General features: G+C 33.3%; 1 protein-coding gene across 1 annotated transcript in view; it reads right to left on the bottom strand.

Annotated features, from left to right (window-relative positions):
* slc17a7a (solute carrier family 17 member 7a) overlaps positions 1–23,643 on the bottom strand; it is a 47,908-nt gene that overhangs the window by 14,563 nt on the left and 9,702 nt on the right. Inside the window, exons 2-3 of the mRNA XM_056450398.1 lie at positions 5,227–5,479; positions 1,861–1,979 (exon numbers count right to left, since the gene is read on the bottom strand). Coding sequence (XP_056306373.1) covers positions 1,861–1,979; positions 5,227–5,479 — 372 coding nt within the window. The remainder of the gene's footprint in view (positions 1–1,860; positions 1,980–5,226; positions 5,480–23,643) is intronic.

Raw genomic sequence — 23,643 nt, 5'->3', positions numbered from 1 at the left:
CTTGAAATCTTACATAGTTACATGCAGACCTAAAAATTCTCTTTCACTCAATGTGGGTTAAAGTTTTTTCTAAACTGTGTTTTCTGGTTAATTAAAATCCCAACTCAGCATTGCAGATCCTGCTATGTGACTATTGCAGATTCTCACATTGCAATATCAATGCTGAAATGATATATTGTGCAGGCCTAATGCTAACTTCTCAAAACACATTTTGTCATAGTGCATAATATTTTTGAAAAAGTCAGTCGCTGTATTTAGTTTACACATACAGTCAAACCAAAAATTATTCCTATTTCTGTTTTACTAGTGGATGCAGAACACTAGTTTATTTATGTACAGTGCTCAACATAATTTATGAGTACACCCCATCTTGAAAATATATTTTTATCCATTTCTCAGTGAACACAGGTAATATATTTTGGTGCATTTGAACAAAACAGATTTATTAAATGGAAATATTTATTAAAATAACATTTTAGTCACCAAACTAAACTAGAAATAGAAAGATAATTTAACATAACATTTAACATTTAAACATTAACATTTAAATTCATGCAAAATATTGCAAAAAAATTTAAATTATAAAATTTTAACAAAATTTTATATATATTTTTTGGTTTATTTCTTAAGAATTTTGCCCTTTTAAAATCTTTTATTTACTTTGTTTTAACATATACATTTGGGTGTACTAATTTTGGACCGTTATCATAAGTTATTTTGTTAGATTAGCTCCAGATTTGGCTTCAGTACTGACTAACCTAATGTATGTGCACAAATATAATATTGTAAAACATCTTATAGAAAATATTAATTTAAAATGAGAGATATGTGAGGGGTGTACTCCTATATGTTGAACACTGTATATGAGGATAGCAAAATAAAGTAAACTGAGGCATATTTTACCAAATATTCTTCATACAGTCAACTAAAAACCATCAAGAGGTGGATACTGTAAGCTGGGAAAATATTGAAGTTCACGTTTGCATGAATGTGGTTGACAGCAGCAGAGAATGCACACCCAACAAAGTATTGATAGTTGTGTAAATATTGCCATACTAGCAGTCTTTTGTTGATTGTAATCATATTTCGTGTCATATTTTATTACTATTTTCTAAACTGTAGTGAATAAGCTGTGAATAATGTGAGAAATTTTGAAGGTGTCTGGATAACTTTTGGTGTGACGGTAGTATTCGCTTAAAAATAGTCATCATAGACACAGTGTCAAGTTTCATTAATCTTTATTATGTGTGATAAGTTGCCACACAATGCAAAAACATTAAATAACACATTCTGTATTTCGTGATTCATAGTTTTTTTTTCTGTTTAGGGTTGTGGATTGCATTATGAGACCTTGATGTCTTCCCTGTCGACTTTTTATGTTAAAAATTCAACTGTGCATTTTAACAAAAGGACTTTTATTCAGATTTCAGTAGTTTGAAACAATATATTTCATAACAAATGATATATAGAGAATTACAGTTGGTCTGTAAAATAATAACTGCAGCAGATTTTTGTTTCATAATTTACAACACCAATTTATCATTTCAAACAACTAAAAACTATTTAACATCAGAAGTTGTTGGAGGAAAGATTACAGTCCTATAATGCAATTAAAAAGCATGGGAAAACATGATAAAATATGGGAAATTATTTTTTATTGTACAGTCTCACAACAGTGAATGCAAAAAGACAACACATATTTGTCTAACTAGACATTTGACTGAAATGTATAATAAAATTAGGTCAAAGATTTACTTCAGTTAATGAAACAGTTCCCTGATGTCATTCTAATTCCCACTTAAATTGCATATATTACTTTACAAACACACTTGATGGTGAAATCATCTTAATTCAATTTACCTGTTCGCTGCAAACTTCTGACAGATGAATCCTCCAGGGATTTGCGTGACAATGTAACCCCAAAAGAACGAGCCATGAATCATGCCCACCGTCTCGGGGTCCCATGTGAACTGGGCCGCCTGAGAGGGAAAAATGAGAAAGACAAACTCATCTCATCCAACTTCAAACATTATGTGCCAAAAAGAGAGCATTTCAGTCAAAGTGCACAGCTTGTACATTAGAAAATGATTACGTAACATTCTTCAAGGCATCAAATAACCCGAATCATCTTTTTTTCTGTTTTAGGGTTACAGTTGCAAAAACAAAAGTATAGAGGCAAAATAGAGAAAACTGGCCTGAATAATTTGCTTTACAGTCTGTATATATTTATATATTCTGACAATACTATTAAAAGCTAAAAATCACTCTTAATTTGATTTCAATTTGCAAGTTTTTGTTTCTTAATTTTTTATTATTACACGGCTGTCTGAAATACTTGATTCTGATTGGTCAGTAACGACATTCCAATGTATGTTATTCCAAGATAACAACCTCTGGAACTAATAATTTGGATATTAATACTTTGGGCTTATTTGGTAACTGAACCACCTTGACTGTCAGTAAACATGTTCACATCCATATAAATTTTCACTGTTTGGTGCAATCTTGTGACTGAATAATACAAAGACTATAGAATACCCAAGACGTGTCAAAACTTGTATAGTTTTTAATGGAGAATAGTGTAACGTCAATATGGAGAATGAAGCCTCGTCTACTAGTACAGGAGCTAATCGTCGATCGCTGTAGACTGACAATTCTCCGGGAGAGGGGCTCAGACCAGACGTGATTTTCTGCAGATTTTGTGATTTTTATATCTTTAGAAATTAAACCAAAGAGATAGTTTTCGTTTAATTTCATTGGTGAATCCTAATATAAAATTTATTCGTAAGCTTGGCGAGCAATTTTGGAGAATTTAATCTTTCCCCATTCAAACAGAATGCCTGAGCATACGGCCCGAGAGGCATTTCAAATATGGCCACCAAGTGAAATGACTTGTCTGAAAGCACAGGTGTCAAACTTTGCACAATTAGGTTCCAACCCTAATTAAACACACCTGATCAAACTAATTGAGTCCTAATTGAGTAAGCAGGTGTGTGTTGAAGCAGGGTTGGAACTAAACTCTGCAGGGCTGTGACCTTCCAGGAACTGAGTCTGACACCCCTGTCGTATGCTGCGTTTACACCAGACGCGGTTGAAGCATCAATCGTGAGTGATTTACATGTTAAGTCAATGTAAAGATGCAAATAATCATCCTGCTGTGCGATTGGCATGAATAAAGTGAAGCGAGTTTAGCATTTTGCGTGTTTGATGCGCTTGACGTGCAAATCGCTGGAATTGAACCCAGGTAGCAAAGAATTCTGGCCCAGATTTGGCATAAATCTGGCACAGCAGGCATTCATCCGGCACTGGCATACAGCATGTGGGCCAAACATGGGCCTGGTTTGATAGAGGTGGCACTGTCTTTAAGGCGGCACACAATACTTGGGCCAGATGTAAAATGTAGTATTTGGCCCAGATGTTAATAATTGATATATGGGCCACGTGAGTCTGGCCTATCTTGACCCACAATTAAAATACATTTTTATTATTTTCAAATAAAAAATAAAAAATTCTACCAATCAGGTCGCTTCGAGGAAAAGCACGCCCATAGCACGCCTAAAGTGCAATGATTCATGGGTTTATCAATTTCATTGCAGTCGTGACACACCAACATATCTGGCCCAGTTCAGGCTCAGTTATGGGTTATTAACTTGGCTAAGACTTGGCCCAGATTTGGTCCATGTTTGGCCCTTGTCTGGAAGCCAGACTTGGTCCAGTCATATACCGTAATTCACTGCGGCATGTGGGCCAAGCAAAAGCTGATTGTGTGGGCCAGAGCTGGGCCAGCAATATGTTGCTATGTGGAAAAGATCTGAACTTCAGCGGACATTCGAGCTTTGTTAACCAATCAGGAGCTTGCTCTTGTAGGGGTGTGGTTATGACGTAGTGACCGTTGTTGGTGTCCTGAGAGGAAATCAGACACGGCGCCGAAGCAATCTATGCTATATGTCAGCCTTCAAAAAGCACAGCTACTCTCTCAATAAATTCCATATTAGCCATTTAGCAATGAAGCTAGAGTCACTGGGCAGACAGGTGCCCTGCCCATGACACGAATCCGCATCTATTGTGCAGTGATTTTGATGCATGCATGAATGAAGTGAGTAAACTCAAAATGTTCACACATCTATTTACGCAGGAATAGTGTGATTTATTTATGCGTACCGCGTCTGGTGTGAACACAGCATTAAAGGGACTTTGATAATATGTAGGATAGTGTATGCTCCATTCGGCTGTTTTCTTTACTTTCAGCAGCTGTCGGCTGAGAACAATGTTTTGGGTCTAATTTTTATATTTTGAGGCAAGTGTTTTACATTTTTGGGTTTATGAGAATAAAAAGCTTGGTTATTGATGTGACTTCTCTCTGTTATGGATGTGACAGATGTGAAATTGGCACTTGTGTGACTTTAGTGAATGAAATATAATTGTTTGAAAATACTGACAGAGACATTTTTGAGTATTTTTTTACAGGGCTGTAAAATACAAGCCTACACAAGAAAAACTGTTTCGCTATTTTGTTGTAAACTTTTTTCATGGCAAGGTTGCCATTTGCATGGAATTGCCCTAAAGTAAAAATAAACAGATCATTATTGTTCATCTGTGCCTGTGGACACAAATATATTTATCGTTGTATTGATATTTATCATGCTTTTTTGTAAACGGGCCTGTAGCCATTGACATCTATAGCACTAGGGAAAACAAATACCATAAAAGTCAATGGCTACAGGTTTGCAACATTCTTCAAAATATCATCTTTTGTGTTCAACAAAAGAAACTGGTTTGGAACTAGTGGATTTAATTTTTGGGTGAACCATTGCTGTGGAAGTGACTATGATTGTTAAATTTACTGTTTGATATGATTGATTACACGTCACCTGTTTAATAGTATGTGGTAGTAACAGCTGGTTACAAGGGATAATGCCGAATTAAAAGCACAATCGATAAATAAACAGATCATTATTGTTCATCTGTGTGGACACAAATGTATTTATTGTTATATTTATTTTTATCGTGCTTTGTATGAACCGGCCTGTAGCCATTGACATCCATAGTGTTTGCTTTCCCTACTACTATATATGGAAGTCAACGGCTAGCGGTTTCCAACATTCTTCAAAATATCTTCTTTTGTGTTTAACAGAAGAAACTGGTTTGGAACAAGTGGATTTCATTTTTGGGTGAACTAATTATTATTATTTTTTTGTTCTGCTCATCTAAAGCACTGATACTGACCACTATGACGGGTTTCTTTCCGGAGTAAACCGTGTGGTCGTTCACCATGCTGACGATGGCTACCCCCAGGTTACAGCGGATGCCGAACGAGATGCAGAAGCCCAGGCCGGACAGGATGGCGATGATGTAGCGGCGAGGCAAACCGAAACAAGTGCAGTCCACGATGGGAAGCTCCTTCTCCTCCACCAGCTCGGGGCGTCCCTCCGCTGACAGCTCGATCGTCTCTCCATTCTGCTGCCGCTTCTCCAGGAGTCTGCAGGTAGAGAATTAGGGACAATTTACAATTGAGTATAACTAATAGTGCATACAATTTCCGCAGTTCATAAAACAGTTTATTTAAAAAATACTTAGACACTGAAAGTCAAACTTAAGACCTACTTAATAATTTTTCCTGTTGTGAAATTTAAATACTTTTTCAAATATTCCTCAAAGGAGAGAAGTTTTCCTTTCACAATCTTTTATTTTTTTAAACAATATAGTTTTACTGACTAATTTCAATAGTTCACACTGATGATGGACAATAAAGCGTGTTCGGCATGCTGTTCTGGGAGAGAGCCCTGAGCTCAGAATATCCTCGAGCCCAGGGCTCCCTCCTGTTTGAAGGGCGAGAGGGTAGTTTGAGCTCAGGTAGAACTCGAGAACTCCCCTGCTTGTTATGGTTAACAAGTTAGGAATTGCTATGAGATATAGCTGGCTAAAAGTTTGTCTATGATTCTACTTTGGATTAGTCAATTTACTTATATTGTATGTGTTTGGACGGTGGGAGGAAACTGGGGAAAACCCACGCAAACAGTGGGTGAACATGCAGACTCCACACAGAAATGCAGACTGGCCCGGTAAGAACTTGAACCAGTGATATTCTTGCTGTGAGGCAACAGTGCTAACCCCTGGGCTGCCGTGCTGCCCTATCTGGATAAGAGGGAGGAGTAAGGGTGGAAGGGGGGATTTTTTAAGACGAAGATGACTGAAGAGGAAAACTCTAGTTATTTCTAATGAGTTAGGATTCGTCTGATTGGCGCGTTATGTGTTGCTGATGCGGGACTAGCCGTGATCAATCATAAGCACGTGATCCTCTCAAAATTAGTTTATAAATATACTTATAATAACTCAATTCTTTTGTCTTTGCCATGTTGACAGTACTTAAAATTTTATTAGCTAATTTGCAAGATTCTAGTATTCGGCTTAAAGTGCAACTTAAAGGTTTAATTAGCTAAAAGGAAATAGTAAATTAGGCTAATTAGGCAAATCAATGAACAAGTGGTTTTGTTCTGTAAAAAAAAGATTTAAAAAATCTTAAGGGGATATATTTTCCTAATAATATTGATCTTTGTATTAAAAAAATATGAATTATTCAACCCAAACTAAAAGACATAAGACTTTCTTCAGAATAAATATATAAAAGAAATGATTGGCAAAAAGTCCTTGCTCTGTTAAACATTAATTTTCTTTTAATTTAAGTTTTAAAATGAATTAAATTTCACATGAGGGCTAATAACTTTGCCTTCAACTGTGCTTAAGCTTTAGACCAAATCTGGACAAGCACATTACATGTTTAAACAGTTTGTTATTGTAAAACAAACTTTTTTTTCCAAACTCTAAACACAGTTCTATACATTATACGCATTACTTGAATGGTTCACTCATATATTGATTACTGCTACAGACTGTTTTGTCTGTTACTGTTGGTGAAATAAAATGAGAATAAAATATTTATGCCCCACTGTATTCTGAACATTGCAGAGGGCATCCGCTGCATAAAACATATGCTGGATAAGTTGGTTGTTCATTCCACTGTGACGACCCCTGATTAATAAAGGGACTAAGCCAAAAAAAACGAATGAATGAATGAATTCTGAACAAGCAAAAGACATACAAGGGTAGCGTTTTAAATTGTACTACTTAAGTTCACTGTAAACAATGCTGGGTTCCACACAATCTATTTGTGTTAGGGCAACATAAGAGAGTTAAGTTATTCCCAAAAAACTAAAGATTTTTGTTGTTTCAGCTCATTTTAAATAAGTAGTTTAAACAAGCAGCAAAATATTTCTTAAATGTTGAGTTACTACGCAAAAAAAAACTATAGCTAATATAATTTATTTATATATATATATATATATATATATATATATATATATATATATATATATATATATATATATATATATATATATATATATATATATATATATATATATATATATATATATATATATATATATATATATATATATATATATAATTTTGTTTAGAAGTGGTGTCTTGGCTTTTTTTGTGAGAAACAACGAAGTATTTTTTTGGTTATGGACATTTCCAGCTTGAACCCTGGGTCACTCTAAACTCCAGGTAAAGGGCTTTTCTTGTTTCACATTTAATCCTGGCTATTTGCATCCTGGCGTTTCAAACTGTACATTCATTGTTTATATATTTGCTTTGTCAGCTGTCATTGATTGGAAAAAAAGACAGCATGCAGTCTGTTTGCATAATGGCCAGCCTTATGGATCCTTTTGCATACTATGTAGAGTATTATATATCACAGAGCAGAGTAATTATATCTTCTTTCCAATTCACATATTTTCCTTTGCTATGTGAATCACAAATGTGATGCTTGACAATAGACATTTTGCGTGTATTAAATTTATATGTTTTGTACAGCGACGGAAACAGCAGTTTCAGCATATTAGTGAAAACGGCAAATGGTGACAGAAAACATGTGGATTGGAGTGAAGAAGATACTCTAGTTTTCTGTGTCACTTTTCTATGTCCATTTCAAAACAAATATAATACTTAATATGTTTAAGGTTTGTGTTAGCTAGTTAAAAGTTATAGTTGCGTTATGTTTTCTTCAGTTGTAGTGTTTTCTTCTTTCTGTTTTATCACATATCACTTTGTTTCAAATAAAAAAACTCACAAAAGTCACTGTTAAACCATATTGTAAAATTTTCGACAAAGTCAAAGCAGAAATTATTAATAATTGTTAATATGATCAGAACGACTATACATATTTGCTTTATGTTTAGATTCCCATGATTAAATTTAAATAAAGAAAGAAAAAGAAAATCAAATATCACAAAATAAAGGACTTTTTTAAGTTAAGTAGGTTATCTGTGTATTTTTGCCTGTACTATTTTATGAATACTATGAATTCTAAAACACTCCCTCACTTAATTACCTTTCTAGTCGGAAAAATCTGTTCAGGAAATATGCACAGGTGTATGCACAATACTCTTTAATGTGTATTGTATTCTTTCAGACAATGACAGTGAAATCAGCAGTAATTATGCAAATAAAAATACATTAACCCAGCACAATTGCCTAACAGCAAGAAGGTCGCTGGTTTGTGTGTGGAGTTTGCTTGTTCTCCCCATGTTCATGTGGGTTTCCTCCAGGTGCTCTTGTTTCCCCCACAGTCCAAACACATGCGCTATAGGGGAATTGGGTAAGCCAAATTGTGTGTGTGTGTGTGTGTGTGTGTGTGAGAGAGAGAAAGTGTATGAGTGTTTCCCAGTGATGGGTTGCAGCTGGAAGGGCATCTGCTGCACAAAACATATGCTGAATAAGTTGGCGGTTCATTACGCTGTGGTGACCTCTGATTAATAAAGGGACTAAGCTGAAAAGAGAATAAATGAATGAATGAAAATACATTAACGCGTGGAGTTTATGAATATACACCGTGAAACAATTTCCATGATTTAATGTTAACCCTGTGTTAAAAATGAAACAAGATAACACAGTATATGATTTGTCAAAGGAGTTAGCTATTATTAGTTATGCAAAACCCTTTTGTTGTCAAAAATTCTTTGTCCGAAGTAAACTTTCAGGTCACGTAATATAAGGACAGTCTTGGATTAATCTGAGGTTAAGTGTCTTACTTGAGGACACAATGGTACGGGTTCATGCCTTGCTCCTTACAGAGTCAAACCAGGTCAAATTAGGTTACTAGTCCTGGGCTCTGTCCACTACACTCAAACACCTAAAGTTACATATATAGATATACTGTTTATCTTAAAAGTGCTGCAATATTTGGTTTAAATATCTGGATTTTTGTGCATTAAAAAAAAAAAATATATATATATATATATATATATATAAATATATATATATATATATATATATATATATATATATATATATATATATATATATATATATATATATATATATATATATATATATATATATATATATATATATATATATATATATATATATATATATATATATGGCTGCTTAGTCAATTTTTTAAATGATTATGTTCAATGTTTAAAATGAACTGAAACTGAAATATACATCAAGTTAAAGGGCCAGTTCACCCAAAAATGAAAATGTTCTCATTTACTCAGACTCAAGGTCTTCTAAACCTTTATGCCTTTCTATCTTCTGTTGAACATAAAACAAGATATTTGGAAGAATGTTTAAAAAAAGCAGCCACTGACATCCAAAAATACTATGAAATTCAGGGGTTCAAACTCAAACCGTTTCGGAACAAGCGGAGGATGAGGAAACAATGACAGAATTTTCTTTTTTGGGGCGAACTATCCCTTTAAATTCACCAGAAACTGTGATGTGATTTAGATTTTTTTTTTTTTTTTTTTGCTCTCGGATTGCATTTGTTTAAGTTTTACTGAAATAACATCATTCAAATGTGTGGAAATGCGTGCCATAATAATATTAAGTTGCACAATTTATTTCCTTTTTTCAAGTGTGAAATGTATTTTTTATTATTCCTAACAGGTATGAAGTCCCATACACTGGGGAACCCTCACAGGTCGTAAAACTACATCACAAACAGGGCTGAAAGCAGGTGGAATGCAGAGGGAAGACACAGAGGGAGAGAGGACATGGAGCAAGAATGAAGCGTCTCTGGATAGCAGAACATGGGAGTCCAGCAGAGACCTAAAGAGAGACCATCTGGGTAAGCAACCTGTCTGCGACGTTTACAGCCAATAACAACTCGCATGCATGCACGCACTCAAGCAAACACTTTCACAGGCACATGACTCATTCCAGAATTGCGGGTACATTTCAAGCATTTTCCACTCATTTTCTTTCAACTGAAATGTTATACAACAAATGTGTAATTTATACAGTATCAATGTAAAATGATGCAAAATGCTTAAATGTGATATAGGGAACATTTGATTCTGTTGCGAATTGTTGTTTTACTCATTGTTAAGCTTTTTAAACCACTAACAGAGTCGGCATTTTCCACTATTTTGTGCTATAGCTCAAGATGCTAACCTCAAACCAGATACACATGGCATGTCTAAAACAGAAGTATTATATTATATTATATTATATTATATTATATTATATTATATTATATTATATTATATTATATTATATTATATTATACTATATTATTTTATATTATATTATTTTATATTATATTATATTATATTATATTTTATTATATTATATTATATTATATTATATTATATTATATTATATTATATTATATTATATTATATTATATTATTTTATGTTATATTATTTTATGTTATGTTATATATTATATTATATTAGATTATTTTATATTAAATTATTTTATATTATATTATATTATATTATATTATATTATATTATATTATATTATATTATATTATATTATATTATATTATATTATATTAGATTATTTTATATTATATTATATTATATTATATTATATTATATTATATTATATTATATTATATTAGATTATTTTATATTAAATTATTTTATATTATATTATATTATATTATATTATATTATATTATATTATATTATATTTTATTATATTATATTATATTATATTATATTATATTATATTATATTATATTATATTATATTATATTATATTAAATTATTTTATGTTATGTTATATATTATATTAGATTAGATTATTTTATATTAAATTATTTTATATTATATTATATTATATTATATTATATTATATTATATTATATTATATTATATTATATTATATTATATTATATTATATTATATTATATTATAATATATTTTATTATATTATTTTATATTATATTATTTTATATTATATTATATTATATTTTATTATATTATATTATATTATATTATATTATATTATATTATATTATATTATATTATATTATATTATATTATATTATATTATATTATATTATATTATATTGTGTTATAGTATGTTATGTTATAATATAATATAATATAATATAACATAATATAATTTAATATAAAATAATCTAATCTAATATAATATATATTATATTATATTATATTATATTATATTATATTATATTATATTATATTATATTATATTATATTATATTAAATTATTTTATGTTATGTTATAATATAATATAATATAACATAAAATAATTTAATATAAAATAATCTAATCTAATATAATATATATTATATTATATTATATTATATTATATTATATTATATTATATTATATTATATTATATTATATTATATTATATTATATTATTTTATTTTATGTTATATTATATTTGATGTTATATTATATTATATTATATTATGTTTTATATTATATTATATTATATTATATTATATTATATTATATTATGTTATGTTATGTTATGTTATATTATTTTATATTATATTATATTATATTATGTTATGTTATGTTATATTATATTATATTATATTATATTATATTATATTATATTATATTATATTATATTATATTATATTATATTATATTAAATTATATAATATTATATTACATTACATTACATTACATTATATTACATTATATTATGTTACGTTACATTACATTACATTACATTATATTATATATTAGATTTTTCAAAAAGTGAATGAGATATTCACTGAAATATCACCATAACGAGGTTGACAAATTATTAATCTACTACTAGTGTTACGCTAAATATTTTGTCCAAATGAATGAAAGAAGAATAATGACATGCACCAATGCCTTCCAGAGTTTCCTGCCAGAGGAATTGACATCACTTGGAGCAAGTCACAAGCTTTTTCTATGAGTGCTTTACAGATTATTGTGCCTTTTTATAATCGATGTAACAGAGTTGACAAGAAATAGAAACACATGCGTTTTTATAACTGAAATGACAAATAATACAGTAAATAGATGTCTGAACATGAAAATGAAAACTAGACTTGCTGAATGTAAGATTTAGTAGGCAGAGACGGTGTTCTTTCGATTTGTCCTACCTTGTCAGATTGTCCTACTTCCCATTCAAAAAGTAGTTAGAACATTTTGATGGTGCAATATACTACCCATCAGATTTTGCTACCATGTAAATTTTCATGTGGAATAGTGTAATATGAAGCTGTAATATCACCCTAACCAACCTAATCCATAACCCCAACCCAGTGTTGGTAAAATAATCTGATGGGTAGGATAAAATGTCAAGACACCGGTCAAAAATAAGTTTAGTGGGAGACCAAATTTTGCTTAATACACATAAAAACATGATTTTTAGACATAATATATTTGTAAAATTTTCATTATTAAAGTGGTTTCATTCAAGTTTTGTAATTTTTTTTGTTTGTAATAAAAAGTTTTCATAATTCACATTTTTACTATTTTAGATCTTTGATTGAATAAATACAGCCTTGGAACAGAAATAGATATAGACTTAGAAATGTCTTCACAACATCAAACTTTGATTAGTAATGTGTGAGCATGTAAAACATTCTTTATACACATATAGTAACACACGCACATATATTGTACGTAGTTTATTAATAATTATAAATTGTGCATAATTACATGCATCTTACCCAAATTTAACTGCCATCCAAACCATGTAGTAGGCCTACATGTAGTTAAGTAATATTACTCTGTACTTAAATGTATAGATACACACTAACAAGGACATGGTTACAAAAAGGAACCAAACATTCATTCATTTATTCATTTTCCTTTGGCTTAGTCCCACGCGAACATGAGGAGAACATGCAAACTCCAGCCTTGGCAGAAATGCCAACTGTCCCAGCCAGCGACCTTCTTGCTGTGAGGTGACAGTGCTAACCACTGAGCCACCGTGTCGCTGTAACCAAATATAACAATAGCAAACATGTTCTTTAAAGAATAAATACACATTGTAGAAGTTTTGGTGTGAAATATGACCCGTAACAAACAGCATCAATTGTAATTATATTTAGTTACATTTTGCTTATATTAAGTGACTTTATTTTAAGTTGTCCTACAGTCTAACTATTCATACTAACTACTGCACTGTGAAAAAATTTAATGACCAAAATATCAAGACAACAAATATTTTTATGTTGCTTTAACTTGTTTTATTATTAAATCAGGTTTCAACTACATTTTTTAAGTTATAAACATTTGTTTATTTTTAGTCAGTTTGTATGATGCAAGTTGAGGGGCCCTATCATAGACCCGGCGCAATAAGGTGCAAGGCGTGTTTGGCGCAACAGTAATTTTCATGTTTTGCACCACATTCTTTAAATAGCAAATCCATTTGGGCCGCTTTGTGGATTCATGGGTGTTTCGATTTAAAATGGAGGTGTGTTAGGTTTGAAATAGACCGCGCCTTTGACCAACTGAAACCTGATCTAAAGTCCAGCATAGAGCGTGATATGCGCCTATGCTTATGCCTAAGACCAAATGCTTACACATTTCTTAATACGCACAGGATGTACAGCAATACACAAATATCTTTTCATATGAAAAAATGTAAGGATTAAAATATTACAAAAATTATTATTTTCTACATAAATATAAAAACCACTGCCTCCATGCCTTCATGTCCGGATGGCTTTTTTTCAGTTTATTCATGACAATTTGCATTTATATAATGTTATTATTATTATTAGCAGTATTATTTATTATATGCATATTTATATTTGTTTTAATAAAAACAAGTTTAGATTTGTCCACCTGTTGGGTTTTGAAGATGTCTGCATCACCATATGGGCATATTTTTGACCACACTTCATTATTATTGTTCATTTATCCGTTTGCTGGTAATTAGAACTGAATTTAGAAATAGTTTTGAGACTAATCTTTGCGCTTAACAATTGAAATTAAATATGTAGGCTAATATATGTCTTCAGCGGAGTGTGTCCAACACATAACCCCATAAGAGTAAAGAGTAAAAGTAAAGTAAAGAGGCTCAATGGAGGAGGCTCGTTCTTTATCCTCGCTGCAGATGTGAAGCGTTCAGTTTTTCCACTTACAAAGTCTGCCATGTAAAAAGCAAATGCGCCATGGTGCGATGCAATTGACTCTTAAAGGGAATGTGAGATGAGACTCTGATTGGCTTATTCTCAAAACACACCCATAAATCATTAAGAGAATAAACTCAACCCTGTTAGACCATGTGCCAGGGTGCAAAGCGTATTTTTCCGTTCCTAAAATAGCAGAAGTGGACATGTAATGCTTTTAATGCTTTTGCGCCATGTGCTTTAGACTTTGTGCCTAGATCATTAAAATGGAGCTTGAGATAACTGGAAAAGTTCTTTTGATTCAACAAAAAAATTTAAGACAGCAAGACTTTTTTACTGTGCGAGTATAAAATTAATTAACAACATGTATTTACCATATGGTTAGGGTTAGAATATGGGTTAGGTTTAGGCTTAGTTGCATTTAATTATGCATAATTAATTGTAGTTACTATAATAACAACATGGAACGTGTGTACACTTTAAAAAGCAATTAGTTGACTTTACCCAAAAAAAAGAGAGTAAACTTCATTCATTCATTTTCTTTTCGGCTTAGATCCTTTATTAAAAGGCACCTATGGTGAAAAATCTACTTTTTAAGCTGTTTGGACAGACATATGTGTAGGTATAGTGCATGGACCGTCATACTGGGGTGATATAAACACAATTTAACAACAACATTTTCAATTTAGCAACATAAAAACGGTGGACCAATTGGAGCGGTTTTCAGATCGACCGCAACTTGACATAATAGTGCGGTCCCCCCACCCACCAATATTGATTGACAGCTGCGTATTAACATGTCCCGGTAATCACGTGTATAATCATATCAACAAGAGAGGATGAGCGCAAAACAACCAGGAATAAAAGGTCTGTTCGATAGGATCATCAATCATCATCAAATGTGATCAAGAGTGAGTTTCACAAGTTTAAAATGTTTCAAAACAGTGCATGTGTGAAATGAATTACAGCGATTCACTTCATCAGCAAAGCCGCGTGTCAGAACAATTAAAACCGATATCAACATGTAAAGCTTGTTGTTTGCAATTTCCACCTAAACGCATCAACAGTTTTATTCACGTCACCTCATATTACAATATCCCACCAAATCATAACCAATCAAATGCTCTCTAGTATCTGACATGCCCCACCCCCTTCAAGATGCTTCCCATTAGCTTTTTATTTGATGCGCTTGAGCTCATCCACTCTCACTGGCAGAGCGGTGATGAAACAAAACACTATTGGCTGTTTTTTTTAAAAGGGGAGGAGCTACACTGTCGCACCCTCTCTTCATGTTTCGGTTAAGATTACGTAAAACATAAAAATAAAAATGCAAAACATAAAAATAAAAATGCACATTTCTAAGCACTTCATGGGTCTTTTAAATCAATGTGTTTACTGACTCTTTTTAAGTATAATCAACTTTGGTTTTCTAGCTTTTTTTAAAGTAACTTATAGCTTTTTACATGAGCCTCCTCCATTTGGCCTCTTTCTCTTTACTTTTTACTCCTTTACTTTCATGGAGTAAGGAAACTGTCTTGTACGCACTCCACTAAAGACATCCATTAGCCTACATATTAAATTTCATTTGTTAAGCGCAAAAATTTGTTTCAAAACTGTTTCTAAATTCAGTTCTATTTACCAGCAAGAATAAATGAACAGAATTAATGAAGTGTGGTCAAAAAACTGAGTCATGTCAGTGCAATAGCCTACTGGTTAGCGCGCTGACATATGGTGCAGTAGCACTTCAGGGCGTCCCGAGTTCGAATCCCGGCTCGTGGACATTTCCCATCCCTACCCCCCCTCTCTCTCCCACTTCGCTTCCTGTCTGTAAAACTGTCCTATCCGCTTAATAAAGGCAAAAAGGCCAAAAATAAATCTTTAAAAAAAAAAAAAAAACTGAGTCATATCCAAACACACATGCTTACAAGATGGCAACAATGCGCCTTAAAGCACTTTCATTATAGATCGGCACACCCATAGGTCCACAAAGTAGCGAAAATGGATTTGCTATATAAACAACGTGGTGCAAAACATGAAAATTAGGGTTGTGCTGGTCTGAAAATAGCATCAACTCGTGCCAAACACGTCTTGCGCCTTATTGCGCCAGGTGTATGACCCAAAGTGTTACAGAAAAATCGCAGGTCAAAGTAACCTGCGGAAAGACTTTCTGAACAACCCTTCCAACCAAACTACATCAGAGTTCCACGAATCTCATATACACGTATCATTATATCCGTCTTAATCTCTCTCTTTCTCTCTCTGTCCTGTCTTTCACTCTCTCTCTCTATATATATATTTTCTCATTCTGTGACTGTTCCTACAAAAGCAGATCTCTTATAATCCCTTCAACCTCGAACAACACAATCACAGCCTGCTAAAAAGAAATCAGCAGGAGATTCTTGCAATGCTTAGGAATTAATTAATTTCTTTGTTCTACGGAAACGAACGAGGAAACAAAAGGGTGTGTAAATAAATTAGAAAGTAGCAATGTGTTTCAATTATACCTAAAAACCTCTCAGGATTCATCCGTATCCCTTCCCTTCATTTCAACCCCCTTTCTTTCACTTATCCACTGATAATCTGTAGCTCCACCCTCAGATTAGGATTACAGAAATGATAGACTTCCGGAGATAAAAAAATGAGCTGAAAAAAGAGAGAGAGAGAGCGAGATGAAGTGGGTTTGCCTGCAGTTTAGCGCTCACACATTCACAAGATGTGTAATTAAGGTTAAAGCTAGTTAAAACAGATTGCTGCCAACAGCGGCGCATATGCTGCGTGCTAATGAGAATGACTGTTGGCTGTAATTAATAGTTGTTCTACTGTGTGCTTGAGTTCAGATCTGCATGTCAGTGACCATGTGACCACTGGAGAAAAAGAGGATCCAGGATTACGGATCAGGCATTTCTGCGTGACGTTCCACGGTTCATCATGCACTAGCTGACCTGTGTGTGTGTGTGTGTGTGTGTGTGTGTGTGTGTGTGTGTGTGTGTGCGTGTGTGTGTGTGTGTAGGTTTGTGCGTGGAGGCATGCGAGTATGAATTTTTTAGTGTGTGTATACATATGTGTGTGCATTTGTGTGTGTGTGTGTGTGTGTGTGTGTGTGTACGTTTGTTTGTGAGGGTGTGTGAGTATGAGGTTTTGTGTGTGTGTGTGTGTACGTTTGTTTGTTAGGGTGTGTGAGTATGAGTTTTTGTGTGTGTGTGTACATATGTGTGTGTACGTTTGTTTGTGAGGGTGTGTGAGTATGAATGGGGGGTGGGATGCGAGCCCCTAAGTTATTTTTAGTGTGTGTATACATATGTGTGTGCGCTTCCTTGTGTATAGGTTTGTGTGTGTGTGGGGGGGGGTGAATATGAGTTTTTTTGTTTGTATACGTGTGTGTGTGTGTGTGTAGGTTTGTGTGTGTGCGTAAACAGTGCATCTAGAAAGTATTCATAGCGCTTCACTTTTTCCACATTTTTTATGCTCCAGCCTTATTCTAAAATAGATTAAATTCATTAATTTCTTTTTCAATATGATGCCACAAGCTTGGCACACCTGTCTTTGGGAATTCTGCCTATTCCTCTTTGCAGAACCTCTCAAGCTTTATCAGGTTGAATCAAGCGATGGTGTACAGCCATTTTCAGATCTCTCCAGAGATGTTTATTAGGATTTAGGTCTGGGCTCTAGCTGGGCCACTTAAGAACATTTACCGAGTTGATGTGAAGCCACTCCATTGATATTTTGGCGGTCGGCGGGGGGGAGTATGAGTATAGGTTTTTGTGTGTGTTTGTGTAGGTTTATGTGTGTGTGTGTGTGTGTAGGTTTGCATGTGGGGTGTGTGTGTGAGGATGAGTTTTTGTGTGTGAGCATACAAATGTGTGTGTAGATTTGTGTCTACGTGTGTGTGTGGGTAGATTTGTGTGGGGGTGACTTTTGTTCCGTTTGTGTGTGTGTGTGTGTGTGTGTGTGCGTGTGTGTGTGTGTCTGTGTGTGTAAGAATGTATTGTGTGTTTGTGTGTGCGTACATGTGTGAGAGTGTCTGTGTTTATGTATGTGTGTGTGTGTGTGTGTGTGTGTGTGTGTGTGAGTGGTACAGTGTGTGTATGTGCCTGTGTGAGTGTGTGTGTGTGTGTGTGTGTGTGTGTGTGTGTGTGTGTGTGTGTGTGTGTGTGTGTGTGAATGTATTGTGTGTGTTTGTGTGTCTGAGTGGGTAAAGTGTGTGTGTGTGTGCATGTGTGTGTGTGTATTGTGTGCATGTGTGTGTGTGTTCAGGCCATCTAATAAGAGACAGGTGCAGTGCAGAAGGGGATGGTATATGAGGGTCTCGCTACAACAAACACTTTATAAGGATAAACCACAAACATGCTCACAAAGGCCTGTCCACTCACATCTATTCTCTGTCAGCATTTTATCTGACACAGGTTACCAAAGGGGGACTATAACCTTCGATACACACACACATTTGCATACCTATTATGACAGCACAATCTCAGCAAATGTTTAATAGTTTTATCAATCTCATTTGCATGTTAAAGATTTCAGTTCTCCAGGTAAATAACCACAGTAAAGTAGGCATGCTCAGAGCACTTTCATTCTTTTATCCAAAATTATTGCCATTAATTAAAAATGAATTGATCAAAAATATTGATTGAAATAAAATAAACTGGGTGGCACGGTGGCTCAGTGGTTAGCACTGTCGCCTCACAGCAGGAAGGTTGCTGGTTCGAGTCCTGACTGGGTCAGTTTGCATTTCTGTGTGGAGTTTGCATGTTCTCCCTGTGTTGGCGTGGGTTTCCTCCGGGTGCTCCAGTTTCCCCCACAGTCTAAAGACATGCGCTAAAGGTGAATTGAATAAACTAATTTGCCGTAGTGTATGTCTTTAGACTGGGGGGGAAACTGGAGCACCTGGAGGAAACCCACGCCAACACAGGGTGTGCTGGATTGTAGCTGGAAGCGCATCCACATAACCCATATGCTGGAATAGTTGCCGGTTTATTAAACTGTGGTGACTCCTGATTAATAAAGGGACTAAGCTGAAGGAAAGTGAATGAATGAATAAATAAAGTAAACTTAAGCTAGTGAAATGTAAAAAATGTTTTAAGTTAAAGGAAACACTTCTCATTTTTATTTAGTTTCATTTAACCAAGATGGCCATGGAGCTCTGCAAGCAGAGGGAGGAGTAGGCCTGGCAGGGAAAAAGAGGGGAGCGAACAACTGTTGTCAGTTGGCTCACAAAATGAGACATAAACCATGAGGAGAGCCTTGATTTTATAGCTTACAAAGTTATAATGCAAAGAAATAAAAAGTAATTAATTTAATGTCCTGCTACATTTGTTATTCGTAATTTCATATACACATAAGCAGAATCTGTTTTGTTATATCATTATAGAGATAATCGTGTTTATGTAAACACTATAAATGAGGAGGACTTCTCTCCTCCTCAATTCCCAGGTCTGAATGCAGACACAGTGGATAGCATTGCAGCAATGCTGGAGGATTTTAAAAATAGGTGAACACGGCAGCATGGATATAGGCAATGTGTCTGTATAGTAACAAACTCAACTGATAAAAGTCAAAGTCCACCAATCTCCAATTCTCATACAGCTCTCTCAGCAAAAAAACAACAGCTTTGCTGTATCGGCCCTGACAGAATCACAGCAAAAAAATGCAACAAACCCTGTGGATCATGGAAACAAACACATACGACTCAAGTCATTGGGTCTCACAGCTTGACAGGTCTGCCTTGCCTTCAGAAAGCACATGCTGTCATGAATAATTAAGAAGCAAGGTCTTCTCATAGAATAAGAAAACTCAGCTATGAATAATAATGAGAAAGCGACGCATCATCACTCCAATAGCAGATTCGCATTACATCATCGGTTTTGATCCCACCCTAAAAAATTTTCAAACCCGGAACATAAAATTTGCTGACAAAAGCTCAAAATTATCCAGTTTTCACCACAGTTAAAGCTGACAGGTGCTAACGTTGTCTTAACTCAGGTTTTCCATGAGGTCTTAAGTCTTAAAAAAATCGAAATTTTAGGTCTTACAAAGTCTGAAATTGGCTGTTCTAGGTCTTAAATATTTTTGCACAGGTCTTATTTTTCCAATGTCAATGTAACGCTACATGTAATGCTCATTTAAATTCTTTTTTGTTGTTGTTGCTTGGTTTTCGTGGTGTTGTAGTTCTTTATTTCACTAGTCCAAATGTAATTTGTGGTATTACAACTACAAATGAGACCAACATGCAATAGCCAATCAGCTTTATGTTATTGAACTTGTCATCACTGTGTTTGCGGATGTTCGCTTTGCGTGCGCGCGACATGATTTCAATGGTGCATCTAACCTGTCTTCAGTACTGTTCGATTTGAATACATTTATTTTACCACTAATCTCTTTGTGTATGCATGCTTTTGATATTGTGATATAGGTCTTCAATTTAATACTTAATGGTCTTAAAATGGCCTTAAAAAGTTTTAAATTTGACATTATGATATCTGCAGAAACCCTGTAACTGATGCTCATCTCACACACACAAATCTGTTAAAATCTTTAAAAAAGTACTCCAGGGTGTCTCGAACCTGTAATAAATCAATGCTATAAGATATAAGAAATGTACTAAAATTGTAACTAAAATTAAAGTGAAGATATACATATAAAATCAAACTCAAAATATTAATCTGCATACAATATCTCTCTCTCTTTCTCTCTCGCTCTCTCTCTCTTGTTTTTGTAGTGTATACTACATATATAGAGATTGGGCATCCATTAAGTTGAGGCCACAGGAGAAGAGCTGTGACAGCAGAGAGGACACTTAACTGATGCTGGTGGGGTCACATGACAAACATCTAAACTACATTCATACATGCACAATTATATTTTATGAAACAATATTTTTAATAGCCATAAAGTAAGTAGTTATTTAAAAGAAGTATATCATAAAGAGAGTATTGACTGAGTACAGAATGAGAGATTTCTTTAAATGTTCAACAAGTCACAAGGTTTTTTAATAAAAAAAAAAAAATCATACAGATTATTGTTTTGCAGATGATTGTCAGATCAATGATTAGCCTTTCTTTGCAATTTGACATTTTTTTTTAAAATATTTTCCAAGTGCTTGTATAAAAATCCAAAATCAAACAAAAAGTGCTCAGAGGTAGCCTAAATAATGTGTCGGCGCTCTTTGGGTAAGGGATTCATAGGAAATAAACAGCAAAAATCAGTCCGAGGCACTCGAACAATGTGGAAAAAATATTAAAAAGCCTTAATTCACATAGCTTTTTAATATTTTTTCCATTTTTCAAGTGCCTTGGACTGATTTTTGCTGTTTATTTCCCAAGTTCTGTTTTAAGGAGTATTCAACACATTTTTATACGTAATGTTAATGACTATTTTCAAATAGCTCATTTCTTTTGGCTTTGCCATGATGACAGTACATTATAGTCTACTACACTCTCAGAAAAAAGGTACACGTGGTACAAATAATGTTCCTTAAAGAACAGTTTTGTACCTTAGTAAAGGTTGTACCTTATATGGTACAGAAAAGACCTCTTATGATACTGTTCTGTACCTTTTATAGTACAATTGATATGAAGGAACACAATTGTTCTCATAGAAAGGTACATAAGTGTTGGACAACTCGTTCTTTACTACAATATCTATGAAATGAAATATGACTGGAAACACAAAGTAATTTTATGAATAATTTCCATATTAAAACATGAATCTTCGTTTAAAAGCATATGTTTAAAGAAACTCCTAAACATTCATTATTAAGTTCTATAACACAAAACAACTGGCAAAACTAAACTATAGGTATTGTAAACTAAACATTTAGGGAATTTTTAATAAATATTTGGTAAGCATTTTCTGATAAATAGATTTTAATTATTGATATCCGCACCTTTTGGTGTTTGCTTTCCACTACTCACAAAATGGTACAATGTTGTACCAAGGACGGTAAAACCCTTGTCACTGGGGCAGTACCTTTTTATGGAACAGAATTGTACCTTAAGACAAAGAAACAAATTTGTACCATTGCAGTTTCTACCTTTAAGGACATGATTTGTACCATGGGAAACCTAAATGCACCTTTGGTTTCTAAAACCTGCTGATACAATATTGTACCTTCATCAAAGCTACAAACCTGATCAATGAAGGTATAGCGCTACAGTGACAAGACACTTTGTACCTTAACAGTGTCAAATGTGTTCCTTCAAGAACTATTTAATTAAATTTATTTTCAGTAAAATAAAACATCAAATACATTTTTTGCACCTTTTCCATTTACAATAATGAATAAAAAATACTTTAACATAAATCAAAATATCTATTTTTGGCTAACTGTTTCACAACACTTCACAAAAATGTTACAGAAAACGCATTCTCCCATCTACAATAAAAATCTTTTTTTTTCTTCAAATTTCACACAAAACCTTTGTAATCACTTAAAAGTAAATTCAATTAACTTAATTTTAAAATAGAAATAGAATTATGCAAAAGTATTGTAACAAGATATGCACAATGTTTGATTACTTTTACAATAGTAAAATGTCTGCATGAACACTTTGCATATGCAGGACTTTTGCCAGCTCATGTGTGTAGTGGAAAGCAAACACCAAACGGTGCGGATATTAATAATGAAAATGAAATCAGAAAAGGCTTACCAAATGTTTATTAGAAATGCCTTAAATGTTTAGTTTACAATACTTATAGTTTAGTTTTACCAGTAGTTTTGTTTTATAGAACTTAATAATTAATGTTTAGGAGATTCATGTTCAATCATGGAAATTATTCATAAAATCACTTTGCCTTTCCAGTCATATTTATTTTCATAGATATTGTAATAAAGAACGAGTTGTCCAACACTTATGTACCTTTTTATGAGAACAATTGTGTATCTCCATTTCAATTGTACCATAAAAAGTACAGAACAGTATCATAAGAGGTCTTTTCTGTACTATATAAGGTACAACTTTTACAAAGGTACAAAACTATTCCTTAAGGAACATTTATAACACTGTGTACCTTTTTTTTCTGAGAGTGTATAGTAATTTATCACAATTTATCGAGTGTTTTTAACCATACTGACACTAACTCCAATAGAGATAGGGATGTTGCACAATCAGCTATACTGTTTTTATGTATGGGCAATATATACTGCATCATCAAAATGGTTGAGGCCATGCCCATGTGTTGTGCAAAAAGTCCACATATTGATTATTGCAACAGGCTTATGTGTATCTGTCCAGGGACTGC

Source organism: Danio aesculapii, chromosome 3, assembly GCF_903798145.1.
Source record: "Danio aesculapii chromosome 3, fDanAes4.1, whole genome shotgun sequence".
NCBI lineage: Eukaryota > Metazoa > Chordata > Actinopteri > Cypriniformes > Danionidae > Danio > Danio aesculapii.
The sequence above is the reverse complement of the archived record's forward strand: the minus strand, read 5'-3'. Positions and strand labels throughout refer to the sequence as shown.